At 35.0% G+C, this 21,982-nt stretch overlaps 2 protein-coding genes across 2 annotated transcripts in view; one reads left to right on the top strand and one right to left on the bottom strand.

Moving 5' to 3' along the window:
• Positions 1-68: 68 nt before the first annotated feature.
• MRPL47 (mitochondrial ribosomal protein L47) lies at positions 69-16,199 on the top strand. The gene is made up of 7 exons (XM_037525148.2): positions 69-186; positions 2,425-2,570; positions 3,084-3,144; positions 5,739-5,835; positions 8,397-8,527; positions 10,831-10,926; positions 12,230-16,199. Exons 1-7 carry the CDS (start codon positions 89-91, stop codon positions 12,351-12,353), a joined length of 753 nt encoding a protein of 250 aa, XP_037381045.1. The 5' UTR covers positions 69-88; the 3' UTR covers positions 12,354-16,199.
• The window catches only part of ACTL6A (actin like 6A), a 23,813-nt gene continuing 14,631 nt past the window's right edge, over positions 12,801-21,982 (bottom strand). Inside the window, exons 6-14 of the mRNA XM_037525147.1 lie at positions 20,900-20,994; positions 20,521-20,627; positions 20,334-20,423; positions 19,202-19,263; positions 18,659-18,773; positions 18,450-18,530; positions 16,933-17,028; positions 14,535-14,621; positions 12,801-13,280 (exon numbers count right to left, since the gene is read on the bottom strand). Coding sequence (XP_037381044.1) covers positions 13,200-13,280; positions 14,535-14,621; positions 16,933-17,028; positions 18,450-18,530; positions 18,659-18,773; positions 19,202-19,263; positions 20,334-20,423; positions 20,521-20,627; positions 20,900-20,994 — 814 coding nt within the window. The 3' untranslated portion in view covers positions 12,801-13,199. The remainder of the gene's footprint in view (positions 13,281-14,534; positions 14,622-16,932; positions 17,029-18,449; positions 18,531-18,658; positions 18,774-19,201; positions 19,264-20,333; positions 20,424-20,520; positions 20,628-20,899; positions 20,995-21,982) is intronic.

Here is a 21,982-nt window from a genome sequence, read left to right as displayed (position 1 = left end):
TTGGATGAGGGCAAATCCTGTTCCAGTTCGCTCCACGGGAAGTGACGTCATGTTGACGGAAACACGGTTTGCTTACTTACGCGAAAAGATGGCTGCCGCCAGTGTAGCCGTTCTTTGCAGGAAGTTATCAGCTACTCTGAAGATTTCTAGGTCGTTAATAGGTCTTCAGGCCCCCGGTGGCACAGGGTAAGTGATTTAAGTGATGAGAGGAGTAGAAATTGTCCATCTCTCCAATTCTGGGGCTTGGTGGTTTGCTGAGATGCTGAGATCAGCTCGGGGATGCGAAGGCGGCAGGAATGGCTGAGCCGTTGATTACACCTCCGTGAGGAGTGCGTGACCTTGGAGAACTTGCCCACCTCATGCATTTCCACTCCCTCCTAAAACACTTTTTGCCGTTTACTGTAAACCTGTCAGTGCAGGGAGTCTGCATATCCCCAGTATTTGAAGCTTAGAGGTACAGAAGCATCCTTTTGGGCTGGGTGGAAGAAACTTCTCTGAAGAGCTTTTGGCCAAGGACCAGCACTCTGTCGGGAGCTTTTATACTTCCAGACTCTATCACCACATTATTCAGTAAATGTTGAGTGGGTAAACGAAAGTTGGTTATTAAATAAACGGAAAGTCGCCCTGCAGTGTGAGAAACACCCTACCCATGATATCATTATTTCTGGAAGCACAGCCGGTCTTCTGGACTGCTTTTCTTTTTTGCTTAGGGTGTATGGTTTCCTCCAATTTATTGGCATTCGTTCATAATGAATTGATTTTTATAAATAATTGGATGTGTCGGATTTTTAAAGGTATTGTAATTTACCAAGTGTAGTTCATAAGGGTAATTATGCTCTTGAATTCAACACAATTGTTGAGCACCTATCATGTGCTATTTATTATATTACTGCTTAGACTCATCTCAGAGTAAGGAATATATGCATTTTTTTTCATTTTGCGGAAGCCCAGAGGTTGTAACTTCATCAGGGTGACAAGCTTTGATTAACTGTCTCTGCCATCTCATTGTCCTTTTTCTTTAAAAATTTAGTTTAGATTTTTATTATTATAAAATGAAACATGTCCATTTTCAGACACTTTGGAAAATGGGTAAAGTATTTTGAATAAGAAAGTAAAATTTTTTTCTCAGAGAAAAACCATATTTTCTTCCATTTTTTAAAATTTTGCATCTATACACATATTCTTAAAATCATAGTAATATTTACTTATGCTTTTTTATGTTCTACTCTTGTTTCCCCAACTTTTTATTTTTAAAAATTTCTAACCAATGGAAAAAGTCTTAAGAATAGTAAAAAAAAATATGTACTCTTCACTGATGTTAACAGTCTTTAACATATTGTCACATTTTCTTTTTATAGCCATGCTTTTTTCCTGCACTACTTGAGGCATGTCAGAACTGCAAACATGACAATTCAACATATATGTTCTAAGAACAAGAAAACTGTCTTAGTAACCACAATACTACAGTGATTGAATTGGGATATTTAAATATCAGTATGTTACTCTGACTGCACTTTTATTATCTAGCGTGCAGTGCAATTTCAAATATTGATTGTCTTGGTAATTTCATTTTATTTTCCTTTTTATTCAGGACCCAGTCAGTGGTATTTTATTGCATGTCACATCTCTTTCATGTCCTTTGATTCAGAAAATGTTTCTTTCAGGACATTGACATTTTTGATAAGATCAAACTTCTTAGATTATTTCTTCATTTGGATTTGTCTGATTGCTTCTTCATGATTAGTTTCAGGTTAAATATTTTTGTTAGGGATATGGCACTTGTGATACACTTCAGTGACACATCTCACTGTTTTCCTTTAAATTATTTCCCCAGATCTTTAGAGGCTCTTTGAAAACGTGATTTTTAAAATAACTGTGTAATAATTTATCATACGAATGCACATTAGATTTTTTTAACCATTCCCCAGTTGCGCATTTACATTATCAACTTTTTAAATATCATATGCAATGCTTTTATATGCACTTTAACTTTTAAATTCCTGTCTATGATAAATTTCTTCAATTGAGGTTTTCAGATGAGGAGTTACTGGGTTAAGAGGCAAGTATTTTGAGCCTCTGATACGTGTTGCAAAATTAACCTTCAGATTGTTTTTATCTGCTTATACATTCTCTGGCAGTGTATGAAGGACCTAAAAATGTTACCTTAAAAATACAATTATTTAATGTATTACCTTTAAAATTATGTGAATATATTAACCTCTGAAATTATAGGGTAGTAACATCTGAAATATAATGTTAAAAATAATTTCTCAGGCACTTTACATATTGTAAAATATAATTTTTCCTGTGCAGAAACTCTGAGTATGATTTTTATCATTATAAATGAGGAAATGTTCTAGTTATTGCTTATAAAATTCAGATGTTGTAAAATTCTAAGGACTCATTTATGTATTTCAATTGCAGGTTTTCTCTTAATTTGTTGCCTAAGAATACAACTGATGTCCCATCTTTTAACCAGTGTAGATTAATTCATACCACGTTGTCAAGGAAAGGACTGGAAGAATTTTTTGATGACCCAAAGAACTGGGGTCAAGAAAAAGTGAAATCTGGTGAGATATTTGGGTTAGTCATTATTGAAAATATTTATTGAATCTTGCAACCTTTTGGGATTATCCAGTTTGGGAATTATTTTGTGTTTCCTTTGGGAACATCTAGTAGAGAAAACTAAAAGGATTGTCTAATAGTAGTGTTAGTTGTTCCTTGGCAGGTTGACAAGAAGTTTAGAAGAGGAGCAGATTAAAATTATTAAGTGAAGTGAGGTTTGGGGTTTGTTTTAGATTTCACTTTTTTAGAGATCATTGACAATTATATAAAGTATTTTGATGTTATTGTGAAAATTCTGTATTAATGTTAACATTTTTGAATGCTATTGCTAGCATCAATATTTTCTCATGTTATCTAGAGTAACCCCAATTTAATCTTAATTACATATTATACTATGGATATAATAAGGCGATTATACATTTTACAAGTAAGGAAACAGTTTTAGTGAGGTTAAGTAACTTACCAAAGGATACATAGCTAGAAAATTATTTCATCTTAGGAATTTATCATTTTAATAGGAGCTTCATGGACCTGTCAGCAATTAAGGAACAAAAGTAATGAAGATTTACATAAACTTTGGTAAGTATACTAAGTACATTAGCATCTAGGTGTTTGAAACAGTTACAGTGTAAACAGGTATAAGCTGTATATCTCTCTGATGTAAGAAATTGAGTGAAGTGTTTTGTCTTATAGTTTTGTGAATGATATATGTGATACATAAAATTGTAGAAGATTTTTATTAGTATGAAGGATTAGGTTTCATTTAGACAAATATGTCAGAATTCTTAAGTAGTTAAGGGTATAGAATTTTAACTATTACTACTAACCATAATAGTATCTTTATACCTACAGCTTCAGCAAACTGGTAAAATTATTTTTTTTTTTTTAGCTGTGGGGTTTTTTTTTTATATAAATTTTATTTTTATATTCCCCATGCAATTGCAACCCCCTTATTTTGACCACAAGCCCTCCTTTCCCCACCCCCCAGCCCCCATAGAGAGTCTCTGCTTCATAGTTGTTTGTTGATTTTGATTTTCACTTTCTTATAGTTATTCATTTTCCTGGTTCCTTATTTAAGTTTTCTAGATTCCTGCTATGAGTGAGACCATCCGGTATTTTTCTTTTTCTTTCTGGCTTGTTTCGCTGAGCATGATCCCTTCCAGCGCCATCCATGTTGCTGCAAATTGCATGTGTTTATCTTTTTTGAATGCTGAGTAATATTCCATGGTGTATATGTACCACATCTTCTTGATCCAGTCATCTATTTTTGGGCATTTGGGTTGTTTCCAAAGCTTAGCTATTGTAAACAGTGCTGCTATAAACATAGGGGTGCAGGTGCTCTTTGGAATTGATGTTTCTGTGTCCTTTGGGTAAATACCTAGGAGTGGAATTGCTGGATCATATGGAAGCTCTATGTTTAGTAGGTCAAGAAATCTCCACACACCTCTCCATAGTGGTTGGACCAGTTTGCACTCCCACCAACCAAACTGGTAAAATTAAATGTGAAATAAATAGTTGGTCACATTTTGATCTTTCTCCTATTACCTTTTGCCTGTCTGGGATCTTTAATTTAAATTCTTTGGGAAAGTATGTTGGAGGGTGCTTCTAGTTGGTAATATGTGTAGCTTTTTCTGCTGGGTTCTCCTGATAGAGAGGGTGATAGGATCTAAGACAGGGTTGTATTTTTTTTTTTTTTTAAGATTTATTTATTTATTTATACAAGCACTGGGTACAGTCAGAAGTGTGGGAGGGTGAGAGAATTCACCAGAGCCAGAGCGGAGAGTAGAACAGGCAGAGTGACGAAGTACACTGCTGAGGGGAGCAGCGGGTGACAGAAGAGGTCTGCGCGCCATGTGGGACCCTCCTCTGGTGGCCGGGGAGCAGCCGGGGATCAAACCGGCGCTGCAGAGGCTGCAGGCAGCTTCGCAAGCCAGCGCTCAACCGCTGCGCCACCGGGGAGGCCCGACAGGGTTGTATTTTTAATGGACTATATTAGCCCAATTTTGTATTTTGTTTGGACTGTACTATGTTTTCAAATTGGGAAGTTTACATAAAAATAAGGATTTCTGGCTCTTGAATAATCAGACCTGTGACCTGGCAACAGTAGAGCTGTAGTCCTTCATGGTAACAACTGAACAGCTGTTGTTATCAATTTACCTCTGGTCAGTTAGATACACAAAGACCTGGGTCTTGCTGTTGACATCTGACTTAGGAGATAGTCTTGTGAGACTGAACTGTTAAACCTGTGGAATCTGCTGCTAACTGCAGGTTGTGAGTATCAGACACTTCGAGAAGTGGTGTTAGAAAAGACATATATATTTTGTGTCAGAGGGGAAAGGTATCCCATTTGGAGCCAGAAATGTTAGGAGTAAAATGTCACAGGTTCATTATAGAAAAATAAGTTGTATTAATACACTGTGACTGCATTATCTGTAAGGGGATGATTAGGGCTATTTCATTCATCGTGGATAATAGGAAATGATTTATTATCTATAACTCCTTCCTAGTACCTTTGATTATGTTGCTTTCCTTCTTAGCTTAGTCCCATTTCTATGAAGCTTTCCTTGATCATCTTAGCTAGAGATGCCTCATCTTTCCCGCTTAATTCTTATGGTATTTGCATTTTATACCACAGTATACCACATCACATTTTACTTTCAGAGGCAGCAGAATAAAAATAGAATAGATGTTTTTACACAGGGAGTCTGATTTGTACCTGAATTAGCTGCGTGTTCTGGAATGCCTTATTTCTCTCAGCCTTTGTTTCTTCATTTAGAAAGTGGAAATAGCACCAACTTCAAAGGGTTTTTGTGAGAATTAAATGAAATAATATATTTAAAGAACTCTGCACATTGCCTGGCATAAAACAGGCGCTGAATAAATGTTATTTACTTCCATCTTCTCTCCAGTTGGAATGTACAGGCTATGTTTTATGCTTTTTTTGTAACTCTTTTGGCACTTTATAGAATATGTGACATACGGAAAATTTTTTGAACAAATGAATAAGCATAAGTACAGATCTGTTTAAAGGAATTATCTTTGTAATGTTGTTCTATATATATCAAGACTTCTAAAAAATTGTTAAGTACAGACCATTAATTTTGATGTCAAAAATCACAACTTTATTAATATAACCACAAATAAAATCACAAGCTTTTTATCCTTTGATATAGGTATGTGCTACTGAAAGAAAGGAACATGCTCCTGACTCTAGAGCAGGAGGCCAAGAGGCAGAGTTTGCCAATGCCAAGTCCAGAGAGGTTGGATAAGGTAAAATTTGGGGGAGGCTGGAGACTGTTTTGTGCGGGATAAAACTCCGTTTAGGTGTGTATATGATCCTACATTTCTTGTCAGGTAGATTACTTTCATTCTGTTTCTGCTTCATTTTTAATAAACTTAATAGAGTTGTACAACTACTGATTTTAGAACATTTCCGTAATACCAGAATGAAATTTCATGTCATTCTGTAGTCACTTCCCATTCCTATCTGTAGCTTCAACATATATGTGGACATATGTTCTTATTTTTCATTGGTAGAGAGCTAGGAGTGAAATCGCTGGATGATGTGGTAAATCTATGCTTAACATTTTAAAAAATTGCCAACATTTTTTTTCTTTGGTAAGGCAACAGATAAACTTCATTTATTAAATTCTTTTTTTCCAGAGGGACTATTTTCAAAAGAGTATAGATCTTTTATAAATATCACTTGGCAATGTTCTTAAAAATTGACTATGTATTCTTTGTTGTATAATAAACCACCATCTTTCAGCAAGCAAAACACTAAATTTGACTAAAGGCATCATCCAGTGAATTAGGATGCAATTAGAAGTTTGGAGAGGGGACATCACACTTCTACTAAATTAAGAGAAACATTTTTATAGTCCAGAAGTCTTTTATTTTTTTCATACCTAGCATGCCACAAATTCATGGGGAATGGGTCCCAGCAGCTCAGGCCCCTTTCCATTGTCTCTCACAAAGTGTGCTGCTCTGGGTGGAGCTGGCTGGCACTTCAGTTGAACTCCAGTACCTTTCTCCTGGCTGGCTTTCTTTTCTGATCATTTTCTTCTTTTCCGGTCATTTTCTTTCACACATTTTAGGAAGCTCTCTTAGCTCTGAGGTGTGCTTAATATGCTCAATACGAACGTTATTTCCCTTGGCAAGAATCTTGCCCTTGTCTGTTTACAACAATGCCAGCTGCATGAAGGTAACATAGACTCTTCCAGTTTGGCTGTGGTAACATTAGGCATTACTTTTTGAACAGCGCTCATCCCTTAGGTGTCTACAGTATCACCTTTCTTGTAGATTTGCATGCATGTGGCCAAGGAACAACTCTCAAGTTTTCTAAAAGGCCCAGAGAGTACATGGTGGGTTCCTCTCCTCTTTCCTTTCATTTGGCAAATTACTAGAAGGCAAACATTCTGGCCAAAAGGCACAAGCTGTTTTTCTAAAGTAAGCAGCACCATTTTACATTGCTAGTTCTATCCTGTTTCCTCACCAACTGGCTCAAAATTTTTTAATTATGGTTAAAAACCAACAAAATTTACAATCCTAACTATTTTAAAACACAGTTCTATAGTGTTATTTTCTCATTTCTGAAAATGTCAGTTTTTAATTAGATTTTCTTTATCATTAAGAGTAAAAATCCCGTGTTCTGCAGTTCTACTCCTAGAAGTAATCAATCAAACATGTTGCCTGTTTATCCATTAGAATTTTTCTGTGCATGTGGCAGTGTGTCTAATTGTTTTTATTTATAAAATTTGATTATATTGTAGAAAATATGCGTTTTCTACTTACCTAGTATATCCTGATGTCTTTCTATATCAGTATATATAGATACTTTTCATAGCTGTACTTGTTTAAGACATTTCTTCCACATAGAAGTTTAATATTTTATTTAGTTAGACTCATTAGGGTTTTTTTTTTTTTTTCATAGATTGCTTTTGAGGTTAAGTCTGTATCATTGATTTTCCTGTGCCATAGCAAGTAGTCAGTGAGCCCAGAACTCAGCTTTTTGTAGTAGTGTTAGTTTTGATGTCTAATCTCAGCTGCTTTAGTTTCCCTTCCCCATACTGCTCACAACCGTGATTGCCACACTGCCTCTTAGAGGGTAGCGCCTGTTATCCCTGGAGAGAGTCAAAGGCGGTACGGAATAAAATCCGTTATTTGCCGTAATCGTGGAGAAGGTTATTTTGACTTAGTGAAAGTTGAGTTACAAAACATTTTTTGGTCTTCAAACTTTATTTTGATATGAGACTGACAGAATAGTTAGAATAATGCAAAGAATTCTCATGCACTTAGATCTGCCTGTGAATATTTTATCACATTTGCTTTTTTCTTTTTCCTCAGCCGTTTGAGAATTGCATACATGAATCTTAAGTGTATATATTTCCTTCACATAACCAAAGTACAATTTTCAAAATCAGAAAATTAACATAGAGACAGTATTATCTACAGAACTTTTTCAGATTTCATCAATTACCATACCAATGTCCTTTATAGTAAATGAAAATCCTGCATGAGGGTTTTTTGGATATGTCTCTAGTTTCCTTTAGTCTCTATACTTAGTCTTTGTTTTTCATGACTTTTTTCAATAGTACAGGCCAATTGGGTTTACATATTCCCCATGGTAATTGTGATGATTGGGAGGAATATCGTGGCAATGCCATATTCTCAGTGCATCAGATCAAGAGGCTGTTGATTTGTTTCATTGATGTTATCTGCATCAGTAATTTGGTTACTGTGTTGTCTGTCAGGTTTCTCCACCATAGCTATTTTTTCTTTGTTTTGACATTATTTAGGTGATTGTTGAAATTGTATCTTTCTCTTCTCAGGTAATAGAGTCTATGGATGCATTAGATAAAGTTGTTCAGGAAAGAGAAGATGCTATAAGACTGCTTCAGACTGGTCAAGAAAAATCTAGACCTGGTGCTTGGAGAAGAGACATCTTTGGAAGAATCATATGGTACACAGATTACATTGTGACTTTTCTAAGATGAGAGTAGAGATCCCATGCCTCAACCCTATTCAGTATCTCTTAAGAAAAATGACCATATGAGATAAATTAGAGATGTATCTAATATAAACATGTGTCCCTAAACTCCTTAGGACCTCCAGGGTATGAATGAAGATAGATTTATCTGGTGGCCCAGGCATCCTGTTTCTTTGATTCAGTTATTTGTAGGTTCTTTACCTCGTGTGAATCATAGGACTTTTGGGAGTTTAATGAATGTTACAGATCTTTCCTCCCAGAAAAATGTATCTGTGCACATACAATTTCAGAGGTTTATATGCCCCATGAGACTAATTTTAGGATACACACCTGTCTTCTTTGCCCATTAAGAAGCTGGGACTGTTAAAAAAAGCAGCTCTTAATAAGTATCTTGGTTTACTCCTGTTGCCATCAAGATGCACATGCAGTTCCCAGAGTCCTGATAACTGACCATTCACACTAAGGGATATGTAATTGAGAAAAACAAGGCACATTCTCTGTATCCCAGGGGTTAATTGACATTTGGATTGAGCTGCCAAAAGGAAGTATCATCAGCAGATTTTTAAACATAGGTCAACAAAATGGGGAAGGCATTTTGGGTGGTTGGAGAATGTCTCTATTTTTGAAATTATACCATATAACACTTATAGGTTGTTTTGATAGAATTTGCAGCCAGATTTAGGGGAATATCTCTGTTACTGTAATCATTTAATCCAGTGCATGAAAGAGATTGCCAAAACATCTAAGAACTTTATTTTCTACTCATTTTTATTTGGGTTAATCCAGTTGAGGTCAGTTAGGAAGGGGTGGGAATGTCAATTTTAGAATCTGTGGGAGAGCTTTTCTCTTCAAGGATATTTGTTATTTTGCTTTTAATTTTTCCAGTTAAAATAGTGAACAAAGCACTTACATCCTCTTTGCAATATTGCTTATAATCTCAGACATTTTAATTCCAGTGCCTTTTCCCTACTTTTCTATTGCATGCAAAATTTAAGATAGCCTTTTAAATGCAGACCCCCTTCTTAAAAAAATTACATCCAATTTTTTTTTTTCTCTCAAAAAAGAACATCTGACAGTCTTGTCAGAGATTAGTTTTGGGATGTTTCATCCTTGACTATTACCTTTTGATGAACTGACAAATAAAATAACCATTACTATTAAGTAAAATAACCGTTAACCTTTTGTGGCACTATCAAATTATATAATGAAAGCCAAAGTTACAAAGAGACTGGAATTTAGGCTTTTAATATTACAGATTCTGAATTTTTAGAAATGATGGGTTAAAAGCCTGAAATCAATCCTCCTGCTGCCTCCCTACTTGAAGTATTTTCAAATAAATACTCTATCAATTTATACTTTCCTTTTTTCCTACTCAACATTATGGTTTTTTAGGTTTCATTATGTTGAAATAGATGTAGACAACTGTATTAGTTGGTATAATTTACTTACATTAAAAGTACAAAATAGGGGCCTCCCCGGTGGCGCAGCAGTTGAGCGCTGGGTTGCGAAGCTGCCCGCGGCCTCTGCGGCGCCGGTTCGATCCCCGGCTGCTCCCCGGCCACTGGAGGAGGGTCCCACATGGCGCGCAGACCTCTCCTGCCGCCCGCTGCTCCCCTCAGCAGTGTACTTCGGTCCTTCTGCCTGCTCTGCTCCCTGCTCTGGCTCTGGTGAATTCTCTCACCCTCCCGCGCTTCTGACTGTACCCAGTGCATGTATAAACAAAACAAACAAACAAACCAGCAAACAAATAAATAAAGCATGCCTCTATCAAAAAAAAAAAAAATAAAATAAAAAAAAAAAAAAAATAAAAAAAAGTACAAAATAAACATGTAAATATCAAATTGGATCTATATCAAATTGTTTTTATACATGTGTACATAAACATGCATAAAGTGATTATGTACATATACAGTATGTATATATGTAGCAAGTCTTAGGTAATCTTCAGTTTGTGGCTTAGAGCTATTGTGTAAGTAGAGAACTTTATCTGTATCTTTAAATTTATATATAAATATATTTTTGAAGGCATGATCTGAAGCAAACATTGCAAAATATTAACATCTGCAGTTTTGCAGTAAGTTTACTGTGATCATATTGCAGTATATTTTCGATACTTTTCTCCAAGTTTAGAATATTTCATAATTCATTAAAATGTAAAAGACCTTTCAGAAGCTAACTATATCTCATTTTATTTAATCCAAGGGAGGTTAAAATTGCAAAAAGTGAAAATGTATTCAGTTTTCTCTAAGGCATTACATTTTTGCTTTTATTGGCAGGCACAAGTTCAAACAGTGGCCTATACCATGGTACCTAAATAAGAGATATAATAGGAAACGATTTTTTGCGATGCCCTATGTGGACCGTTTTGTCAGGTGAGCTATACGTGTACTCTTAATAATGAAATATTTACCTTTATATAAAATGACAGACACATTACTAATGAGTGTTCTTTGTGGAAAAAGAAAAATCAGAGAAAAGAAGACAAAGTTTTATAAAATCTTACTATTGAGAAACATGTTAGCATTCTAATACATACAGTGTACTGTTGCCTTTTTTTTTTTTTTAAGATTTTTATTTGTGCATACAAGAAATGGGGTACAGGCCAGAGATGCAGGGGGTGAGAGGATTCACCAGAGACAAAGTGGGGAACAGAACAGGCAGATTGTCTGAAACACACCGCTGAGGGGAATAGCAGGCAGGACAGGAGTGGTCTGCTGCGCCATGTGGGTATCTCCCTGGCCAGCAGGGAACAGCTTCACAGTGCTGTGCTTAACCACTTGCACCAACAGGAAGGCCCTAATCTGCATATTCTTAACAAACCTTTATTCTTTCAGATTTTTTTTTTTTAATGAATGATTAAAATTTGGTTGGAGCAGATTGATGAATAGAATGTATAATCTGATTTCAACTTAGTATTTATACTTCATTACAAAGTAGCTTATATCCTATTTTTTGTTTATACATGTATTTTTGTCTTTACCCAAATATTATGCATATCTCAATTTCTGTGACCTCCCCCATAGCACCGGCACATTATGGTATGCCTTTTTATTGTATTGCTATAGATTATATGCCTACTGGTTAATAACATATCCCGTAAAATACCAACTGAAATGGAGAATTGGCATCCAAGATCTTATCATTTGTAATTTTGATGATTCCTGATTGGTGATAAGAGAGCAACATAATTTAGCTAAGGTACAAATTCCTCATATGCCTGCGGATGCTGAGTGGTATGTTACTGGCATCTAGGCATCATCTCTTAGTGTGGTTTTATTCTCTTTGTTGTAGGGGGAATGATATGGTACACTGACTGCTATTTGAAATTAGGGAATCCGGAAAGTCTCAGGGTCTCTCTCAGGATGTAAAAAAGCTAATATATTCAATAAAATATAGTAGAAAGCCCAATCTGTAACAGGCTCAAAGATCTGTACATTATTTCCTGTCAGGAAATTAGAAACAATTAGAAATTAGATGCTTTTGATTTCACATTTATCTTTGACTTATGCAGGTTTACAGTGATTGTTCAAGTTTAGCAATACACATGACATACCTGTTAGAGACTGGCATAATTAATTGAGGCTTTTAAGTAATTGATTTGGACATAGTTTGATATTTTATATTGAGTAACAGGGAAGTTTTATATAAATTGCTGTTATGTTTTTATCATTGTAGACTGAAACTTGAGAAACAAATTCGTATCAAAACAAGAAAGAAAAGTTTAGAGAAAAAGAAAGAAAAATTTCTTCAAGAAAAGTTTCCACATCTTTCTCAAGCTCAGAAGACAAGTCTTGCCTAAAATGTCTGAATTATTCGTTGACTATTTTTGTTTTGATTACATATTATTTACAAAATTATATGTTAAATGGTTTATCAAGAAAATGTGTTTTTAGTCAAATAACGATCAATTGTGGTGTTAATATGGCATACTAATTCTGAAAGTGGTCACTTCTACCAAAGTTTTTTTAATAATCAGGTATAAAGTTCAAATTTCCATTTTCTAATTTCTGACATATAAGCTCTACTGTCACCTGTATCTGAGAGTGGTAAAGTGATATCAACTGCTCTACCAAAGGCAATAAGGTAGTTTTTGGGATTCAGGTAACATTTTTACTACTATAGTTAATAGAAGGTAAAAGGGGTTTGGACACTATTGTTAATAACATTAAATACTTTTCACCCAAATACTGAAAAATACATTCAATACTTAAAGTAGCAAGTGATTACACACAATAGTCCAAAAATGTATTTCTGGAATGGCTAGTAAATTTTATTTAATTTTGCAAGCCTAATGTAAAAAGCATAGGCAATAAGTCTTACTAGTTAATAAAAAGCAATTCTACCAATCCACTGGTAATTAAGATACTAAACAGAGTTGAAAAGCATTTTACTGAAAGCAAAATATTTAGAGAAAATAGACATTTATACAAAATTATAAAATGCTTGTAATAAGAATAAGTGTATTTCAAGAAAAGCACAAACTTATTTTAATTTATAGATCCAGTTAAAGCCTTTAAAAATTTAAGTGGGAATTGAAATATGCAAAAATGTATAAACATTCTACAAAAGATGGTCATTCTTTTCCTGAGTATACTAAAGCTATGAAACGTAAGGTGACACAAGAAGGTAGAGATTTGGGAACTCTTTAAGGGCATTTCCTTTCTACACACTGCTTCCCTCCTTCTTCATATTCTTGTTTGGAAATCCACATCTGTTGAAATGTGCCCTGTAAAATGGAAAGAAAAAGTATATATATTATTCTGTCTATATTAGAAAATACTCTTCTAAATTCTTTAACAACTTATACATCTTTGAAGAACTCTTAAATTCCCCCCAAATAGTATTTTATTACTCCTTTCTTATTTCTGCCCTCCTCCACAACACCCAAAGACACTATTTAATCTTGCCTAAGGTTAGAAAGTATAATAAGTCCTTCTACCTAGGTCTGTTACACTCTCATGGATTTTTAAATGGTGATGAAAAGAAGATAATGGGTTTGGCTATGGTGGCTTTGTGTCAACCTAAGGCAACAATAGAAATTGTTGGAAGGTTTGGCCTAGTACAGAACTATTAATAAAGAGTTGTTCTAGAACTTGATTAATGGTAACGTTTAGAACTTAAAATGCTCCTCAGAACCAAGACAAAATCTTGCCAGTATACACCAAATAGTACACAAACATCATACCACTTAAACAGAAGGGAGGAAAATGACCAAAAGAATCTGAGCTACATTAATGAAATCCACTCCCTATTAACTATTCAAGTTAACTGGACTCATACATGGAATACAATTTGATCTAAGATGTATTAGGAGATTAGAAATAGAACATGGAAAAGGAATGTATAAATGGACAGTTTCACTTAATAGCTTAAGATACTTCTATTAATCAAATAACGATCAACTGTGTTAATATGGCATACTAATTCTGAAACTGGTCACTCTTCTACCAAAGTTTTTTTAATAATCTGGTATAAAGTACTGCTCTTGGCTGCTGAGGTGAAGGGAAAATGCTTCAAGTCTAGGGTGTACAGGAAAGAATAAGGCAGCACCAGTCTAAGCAAAATGCAAAACCCAGAACCATGACTTCACCATTTGCCTCAAGAACCAATTCCTAACTTCCTTTCCTCACCATGGGGCAACCAGAACCTGAGAAGGAATAGCTTAATTGTGCTTACCGCTAAGTCCTAAAAAGTGCCAATGGGAGAAGAGGCATGAACAAGTTAACAGATTTCCCACCTCTGCTTGAGAGGGGAAATTGAAATTAGGGTAACAAATATCCACTTACAAGGCAATGAAACATTTTGCTATATTAGAAAATATAAGACTGATTATTAGGTTCTCCAGTTGACAATTATAAATTACAAAGATAAATAATGTACTTAATTATTTTTAGTATTTTTACTAAATTCAGTATTTTCAATGGTATAATTAAATGACTCAGTAGGAATCTTTATTTTGCAAAGTAGTGTATTTACTAACCAAAGAAGCTAGAATGGAGCCACCAATCCATGAACTGAACCTCCGTTCCACTGTTGTATTATTTGCAATCAATTTCAACCGCATACTCTAAAAGAAAGGGAAGAAGGATTAGTATGAGGTTCAATTCTGACTTAATGACTCTAGTTCAACCACCAAACATGATTATTTTGTAGCAGCCAGTCTACTAGTAGGCACACACTGAACTGTATAGAAAGATTTTTTTTTAAAGTACTTTGATGGCTTTTAATGTGCAATGTGTGATAAAATATGTAAACTAAAAAAATACTTGAGAAAACTGCAAACTACAGAGTATGGCACTAATTTAAATTTATGTCTCATAATAGCAAACCTGTCTTTCACACTTTAAAGCAGGTACTGTGCTAAGTGCTTCATCTATTATTTCAATGCTTCCAAATACCAAATTCAATTATCCCAAACTTGCCCCTCTTTCTGTAGTCCTCAAACTTTCTAATTACCTTTTAGGCCTTCATACTATCCTGGCCTCTATCTTCACTCACCCCACCTCGTCCCATCCCTCCCAAATCAAAAGCCAAACATGAGATCTCAGGTTGAGCTTTACCCGTAACTGCATTCTTTCCTAATTGTGTTTCTGTTTTGAACTCATACTCTTGTTTCACTGCTTAGTATTGTCCCTATCTCACTTTCAGTACCCTCCCTATCTAGAATCTGCTTATGGGATAGTTCTCAAATTGTTAATACTTTCCAATTATTATGTTCAATTACATATGAACACAGTCAGTTTCATAGTGAAATAAATGTGTGTGTGTCAAGATAGAATATGGAGTGGTATAGATGGGAGGGGCTGTGGAAGTAGGAGGTATGGACTTGGATTTTTGTAGGCAGGGAAGTGGTTGACATCTGTAACAATGGATTTCTCGCCATTATTTGATTTTTTCTGATCTGTAGTGAGACATGTTATGCATTGTACGACTGGCCCGCACCTTATTATTTGATTGTAATTGCCTCCTCAAGGACAAGGATAGTCTCTCACTCACTTGAACACACCATGTACATTATTCTGGGACTTTCTATGAAATCTAATTATTACTACTATAATTAAGTGTGCTCCAGATCACTGTCTTTAAAAATGTAGTAAAATAAGGCATTCAAACTTGTGCTTATGTCAACATTTAATAATTATTAAGCTGGTATATATAAAACATTTCATATGAGAAATCAAAAGACCAGCAAATATACAAATTGTTTAGGTATTATGAGGGCATACTAAGTTTTTTTGAAATGTAGTATTTAGTGTAACTCCTTACAAAAAATTGATAGAGTTTTTAAAATCTAAAGGTTACGACTATTAATACTTTCTCTTCAAACCAGGATCTTCTATCCTTTCACAAGATACCATAATATACCAAATGCAGGAGCTCTTCAGACCTCTGTCTAATTTTATCATGTAAGTTCTCTATTAATAAGCTAGAACTAACAAGCAACATTAATAATATGCAACTATTAGTAAGCAACATAACCTGGTACCTATCTATTGTGGTGGTATCCCCAAAAGAGTTATGTTGCATTCTAATCTCTAGTATTTGTGAATGGACATACAGTTTCTGTAGATTTAATTAATGAAGATTAAAAAGTTAAAATGAGGGGCCTCCCCAGTGGCGCAGTGGTTGAGTGCTGGGTTGCGAAGCTGCCCGCATCCTCTGCAGCGCCGGTTCGATCCCCGGCCACCAGCGAGGGTCCCACATAGCACGACAGACTTCTCCTGCCGTGCCCACTGCTCCCCTCAGCAGTGTATTTCTTCGTCAGTCTGCCTGCTCTGCTCCCTGCTCTGGTGAATTCTCTCACCCTCCCGCGCTTCTGACTATACCCAGTGCTTATATAAATAAATAAATAAATCTTTTAAAAAAAGAAAACAACCATGAAGGGAGAATGCCATGTGACAATGGAGGTAGAGTCTGAACTGCATTCCAAAATACACCAAGAATTGCTGGCAAACCACAGAAGCTAGGAAGGTGGCAGAGAAGGATCCTCTTCAGTAGGTTTCAGAGTGATCCTGGCCCCACTAACACATTAATTTTAGACTTCTAGCTTATGAACTGAGAGATCATAAAATATGTTGTTTTAAGTCACTCAGTATGTGGTAGTTGGTTACAGCAGCCCTAGACACTAAAATATCAAATTTTCCAGCCATGACACTCTCCCCACTTCTACCAACCCACATGGTGCAGCAGACCTCTCCTGTCTCACCTGCTGCTCCCCTCAGCAATGTGTTTCAGTCAGTCTGCCTGTTGTGGTCCCCAATATGTCACTGGTGAATCCTCTCGCCATCCCCCCATCCCCCAGCAACTCTGGCCTACACCCCAGCTCTTGTATGCATAAATAAATCAATCTTTATAGTAAAAAAAAGTTAACAACTCACTGGGGGGGTTTTCTGAGAGAGCTCCCTATTCAACCTGTCAGTAAAGCTCTGTATTAGTGTGTTTCCTCCTGCCACTATCACACTGCCATAGAGACCCTAGGATAAAAAATAAGACAAGTTAGACCCAAATATTACAAGTTTTAAATACAATTACAAATTAAAACCATGTCCTCCACTACAATTTTCCCTTTCATTCTTCTATGTAGATTTAGTAGCTTATTCCAATGGCTCTCAATCTGGCTATACATCTGACTCATTTGGGGAGCTTTTAAGACATTAATACCTGCAGGCAATTAAATGAAAATCTCTGGGGATAGAGTCCAGGCAAAGTTTTTGCTAGTTTCTTTAGAAAGCTCCAGATTCTAACGTGTGCTAAAGTGTAAGAATCAATAAATTATTCCAAAAACCAATTTCTGGCATTTGTGCCAATATTTATTAGAATCCTCATCTGGAAGCTGTATACTTAAAATTAGGTAATGATATTAAGTCATGATTATGATGGACAAAGAGTAATCTGACAATATTCCTGGTGAAAATGATTACTACTTTTCTCTATTAATTTTAGTTCCTGAACATGTTTGAACATATTTTTGACACACCTTTAGCTATGAGTACTATGCGCTAAATAAGTGAATTAATTAAAAGTTGAGGCAGTATTTTGGCTACCAACTGACTAGGGTTTAAAGTAGATATAATGAATATAATATATAATATGGAGTTGGTGTTTAAAAGTCTGACAAAACAGGTACAAATTTCCAGTTATAATAAAGGCACAGGGATATAATATACAGCATGGTGACTCTAGTTAATAATACTATATTGCACATTTGAAAGATGCTAGGCGAGTGTATCTTAAAATTTGTCATCACAAGAAAAAAGGTTCTGTAACTGTATGGTGACAGGTGGTACCCAAGCTTACTGGGGTGATCATTTCACAATATATGCAAATATTGAGTCATTATGTTGCAAGCCTGAAACTAATGTGCCAATTATACTTCAATTAAAAATAAGACAAAATATAAGAGAATATCAAAGTAGGAAGATCATTTAAACTGAACCCCATGTAAAAGCTATATAATTTAAACCGCACTTTCCTGGAAAATAAAAGTAGTAAGTGAAACTGTGCTATATACAAGAAAAATCACCAATAATATGTATTTTGGTATATCACGTTTTGGAAATCTCTAGAATAGCACTCTCCATCTGTGATTATGGAATGTTCTATATCTGCACTGTCAGACAGCAGCCACTAACTACTTTTATAATGTAGCTAGTGAGCTCAGGAACTAAAATTAAAATTTTTATTTATTTTGAATATTCGAGGTAGCCAGAAGTTACCACATTAGACACCAGAGTTCTAGGGTTATGTATTTTCCCTTTCTATTACTTATTTTTTTAAAACATTATTTTAAAATGGACTATAAAATCAATGGCCAAAGTTACCAACTTAAATAATGATTTGGGGGCATTTCACTGTCCTAAATAATACCTATATACAAAACAGAATTGGCACTTACTGGTCTGATGTCAATATCACACATTCCAACACTTGTAGTAACAACATGACTGACTCCCAGCATTGTATTTCCTGATAATCCCTATAAGAAAATAAAACAAAGAACAATAAAGCAGCCCCCAAAATTTAGTTCTATTTAGGTTTTATAATTATACAAGACCTTTAAATACACAAGTAAAGCCAGACTAATTATGAAATAAGCTGTCATACCTTTACATTGGAAGGGTCAAATAATCCTTCAGGAATCTTTAACCGTTCTGCACCAAAATCACAGTTGTAGCCATTGGGAAATTCATAATGAACAGTTGGCATCTGTGCAGCTACTCTGAAAACATAAGGCACAAGACAAAAACAATCCTCTTCAAAATAATAAAGTGCTAAAAAATCACCAACTTGTAAAAGAGCAAAATGAGAATACTTTAAAAAGGTATACAGTATTTCCTAATGTGACTTTGTAACTTTAGAGTAGATTTGACACATTCTTTTTTTTTTAAGTTGAGGTTAACATTGGTTTATAATGATGTAAAGGGTTCAGAGATAAAGGTTCACACCTCTTCAAAGTATGTTTCCATACCACAACCACCACCACAGTCCTTTACCACAGTCCACTGCAGGTTAAGCATCTTCTATGATTTTCTTTAAACAAATCAATTTCTTTCCCTACTTTTAAGTATACAGTTTTTAAAAAGATTAGCATCAAGATTTCAATGAACTATTAATTATCAGACTTGTAGACAAAATAAGAAAACATACTGTTCATCGTAAGTTGAATCTGATACTTGAAGTACGGAAGCTTGAAAATCCTGGATAACACACTATGGATTAAAAAAGGATTAAAACAAACAAAAAAAAGCATTAAGATTTTCTTCGCAATCTACACTTTTAGGACATTATGTTTTAGATACTTTTTTTGAATGAAACTGGATAACATTCCTGGATGGGTAAAGCATTTCAAGGGTATAAATTTACCCAGCAAGGATTGAGTTATCAAGAAACCCAATTCTAAACCAAATTAAATAAATTTTAAATTACAATAGTTAGAGAACAATGATGAGATAAAAACAATAGGAAACCCTTTCACCACAGTTTTGTATAGCAAAACCAGTTTTAGAACACAATTTTTTTCCCTCAAAGTTTGGATTTAGTGATTTCATTACCTGTATTATAAACACAGGCTTACACATCACATCTTATGCACATGGTGTAAAACTTCAAAAAAATGATGTGAAATATATATTATCTTTAGGCTGTTAAGAAAAAAGTCTTGTCTAATATCTAGGCAAAATCATTAATCATTTTCAGATACTTATGTTTTTCTTGTACTAACACCCACAAAAAAATCTTCATCTTTAGTTGCAAAAAACTCAACACAGGATATATTCCTACCATAGTAAATTATGACTTTCACATCCTTTTAACTGTTAGAAATGAATAAATATATAGTGGTGTGGCAGATTATTTTACCAACCTCTCCTATATCCAGAGATAGATATTTAGTAAAGAGAAATACTTATTGGCTCCTTGCTATGAATAATAGGACTTTTTACATGGCTGATTGGTATTAGGAATAAGAATACAACAACTACCCTAACAGGTCTCTACAGACTAAAATCATTTTACTAGCCAAAAAAAATGTGCAAAACAGCATAATGCTTGTTTCCACCCCTAAACCAAACCTCCTTCCAAGTCTCACCATAGTAATCCAAATGAACATAGTTTGTTGAGATACTTGTTTGGCAAGTATGAGAGCAAACTTCTTCCTAAAAAAGTTACTAATTTTTTGGTAAAATGATCACTAAAACTATAAAGCTTGAAAATATAAAGCTCTCTTAATCTATGCAAAGATAGCCTATAATGCTCTACAAAGGAGATAAGGGTTACTTACATTACACATGTAATTGTGCCAAGACCTCGTAACCTGAGGCAATTTTTCTTTTCTTTTCCAATTTGCTGGAGATCCTTCACGAACAGCTTCCTAAGTACCAAGAGTACACGTGCTAGGTTAACAGAGTTCACAAAAGGGTGTGGGAGTTGGAGATAAATTTCAAAAAGAAAATTCAATTATCACTTACTTTTGATGCAATCATATATGGAGGAATCAATTCTATATTCATTTCTTGGAATAGTTCTCTGCATTGCATAGTAATAAAGTCTCCAGCAAGAGGGGATTTCACAATACCTATAAAACAGATTAGGAAAGGTTAGGAAAGATTAAACCCAACTTCTTGGGAAAAATTTACTGTGTATTTATTTGTGAATAACTTTTTTTCAAGTAGAATTAATGGAACTATTCCATGTATCAGTTTTAAATACACATTACATACTAAAGAATAAAAAAAGAAACATTTGGAAATATGTTCTGATAGTCCAACTCATTGTTTTATTCAATATTTCATTACCAGTGTACTCATGACAACTAATATTGATTTAACCATGGTTAAATACATTTACCTTGCTGAAGGACATAGCCATCGTGGACTGGAATTGCAGTGGTATGAGTGGCTCCACTGTCCAAAATCAGCCCAGTAGAACGGCCATTAGCAAATCTAGTTTATAGCATTAAGGAAAATAAAGTATTAAGGCTCCTAAAATAATGTTTATTATAAAGGGAAAGTTTCACAAGGCATTTCTTCTTCATCTGCATTATGGTATAAAATGTGTTAAATAAAATCTAGGGGTGAAAACTGGTATCAACTAATAACTTTGACATGGAAACAAGTGACAACAGGCAGGACTTCTAGAATGGTGGTATGACAGCTTTGGGAAACCTTTCTTCCAAAGAAAGACAACAATTAAAGCTGGCCAAAATTCACATAATCATTCAAAGTCTCTGGAGATAGAGCAAAGGGTTTACAACAAACTGAGAAGCAACTAATTAACAATACCTACCTACAGAAACCTGTAAGGCTACGGCAATTAAAGAAGGAAGTACAGTCATGCACACATAGGATTAAAGAACCACTTCAGCAGTTTAGCAAGTTTCACCTCCCCCAACTCAATGAAAAGAGCTATTCCAGGTAGATTCAACAGCCAATGAATTTCTGCAGATCTCATTTTCCATAGATGTGGGCTGCAGAAGGAATATATTACATGAACACCATAAACCAATATTTAGGGTCACTCATTCTGTCACCAAATATTTACTAAGTATCTGTTATGTTTCCCCGGTCTGCACTAGCAATTCTAATGTAAGCACAGAAGATATATAAACCCAAACTTTTTTTGCCCTGAAGGATATACTATTTGGTGAAGTAGAGATTGTAAAGCTGTAAAAAGACAGTTCAGGATGCCCAGCTAGTGAAGGGGACATGGGGGGAAAGCAGGGAGACCAGGAAGCAAGAGAGCATGGTGAAGTCCAGGAAGTGCAAGTGCTTCAGTTCAGTCTGGAAGAAGAATAAAGGAAAAATTGTGGAAGATGATTCTGGCTTCAAGCAGACCAGCAATTTACAGATACAGGTGCGGTGTGCAGAATGGGCAAGAGGATAGGTTGCAGTAATCCTGAAACAGTGCTACTGAACAAAGAGAAATAACTGG

This window comes from Talpa occidentalis, unplaced genomic scaffold (genome assembly GCF_014898055.3).
Source record: "Talpa occidentalis isolate TD23 unplaced genomic scaffold, MPIMG_talOcc4v2.1 talOcc4.4, whole genome shotgun sequence".
NCBI classification, from domain to species: domain Eukaryota; kingdom Metazoa; phylum Chordata; class Mammalia; order Eulipotyphla; family Talpidae; genus Talpa; species Talpa occidentalis.
The sequence above is the reverse complement of the archived record's forward strand: the minus strand, read 5'-3'. Positions and strand labels throughout refer to the sequence as shown.

What these genes read in the sequence shown, in the direction of transcription:
- MRPL47 (XM_037525148.2), top strand. Translation starts at nt 89, where the DNA reads ATGGCTGCCGCCAGTGTAGCCGTTCTTTGCAGGAAGTTATCAGCTACT. An exon ending in GTCCAGAGAGGTTGGATAAG is followed by an intron (nt 5,836 to 8,396) that starts GTAAAATTTGGG and finishes TTCTCTTCTCAG; the next exon opens with GTAATAGAGTCTATGGATGC. An exon ending in ATCTTTGGAAGAATCATATG is followed by an intron (nt 8,528 to 10,830) that starts GTACACAGATTA and finishes TTTTATTGGCAG; the next exon opens with GCACAAGTTCAAACAGTGGC.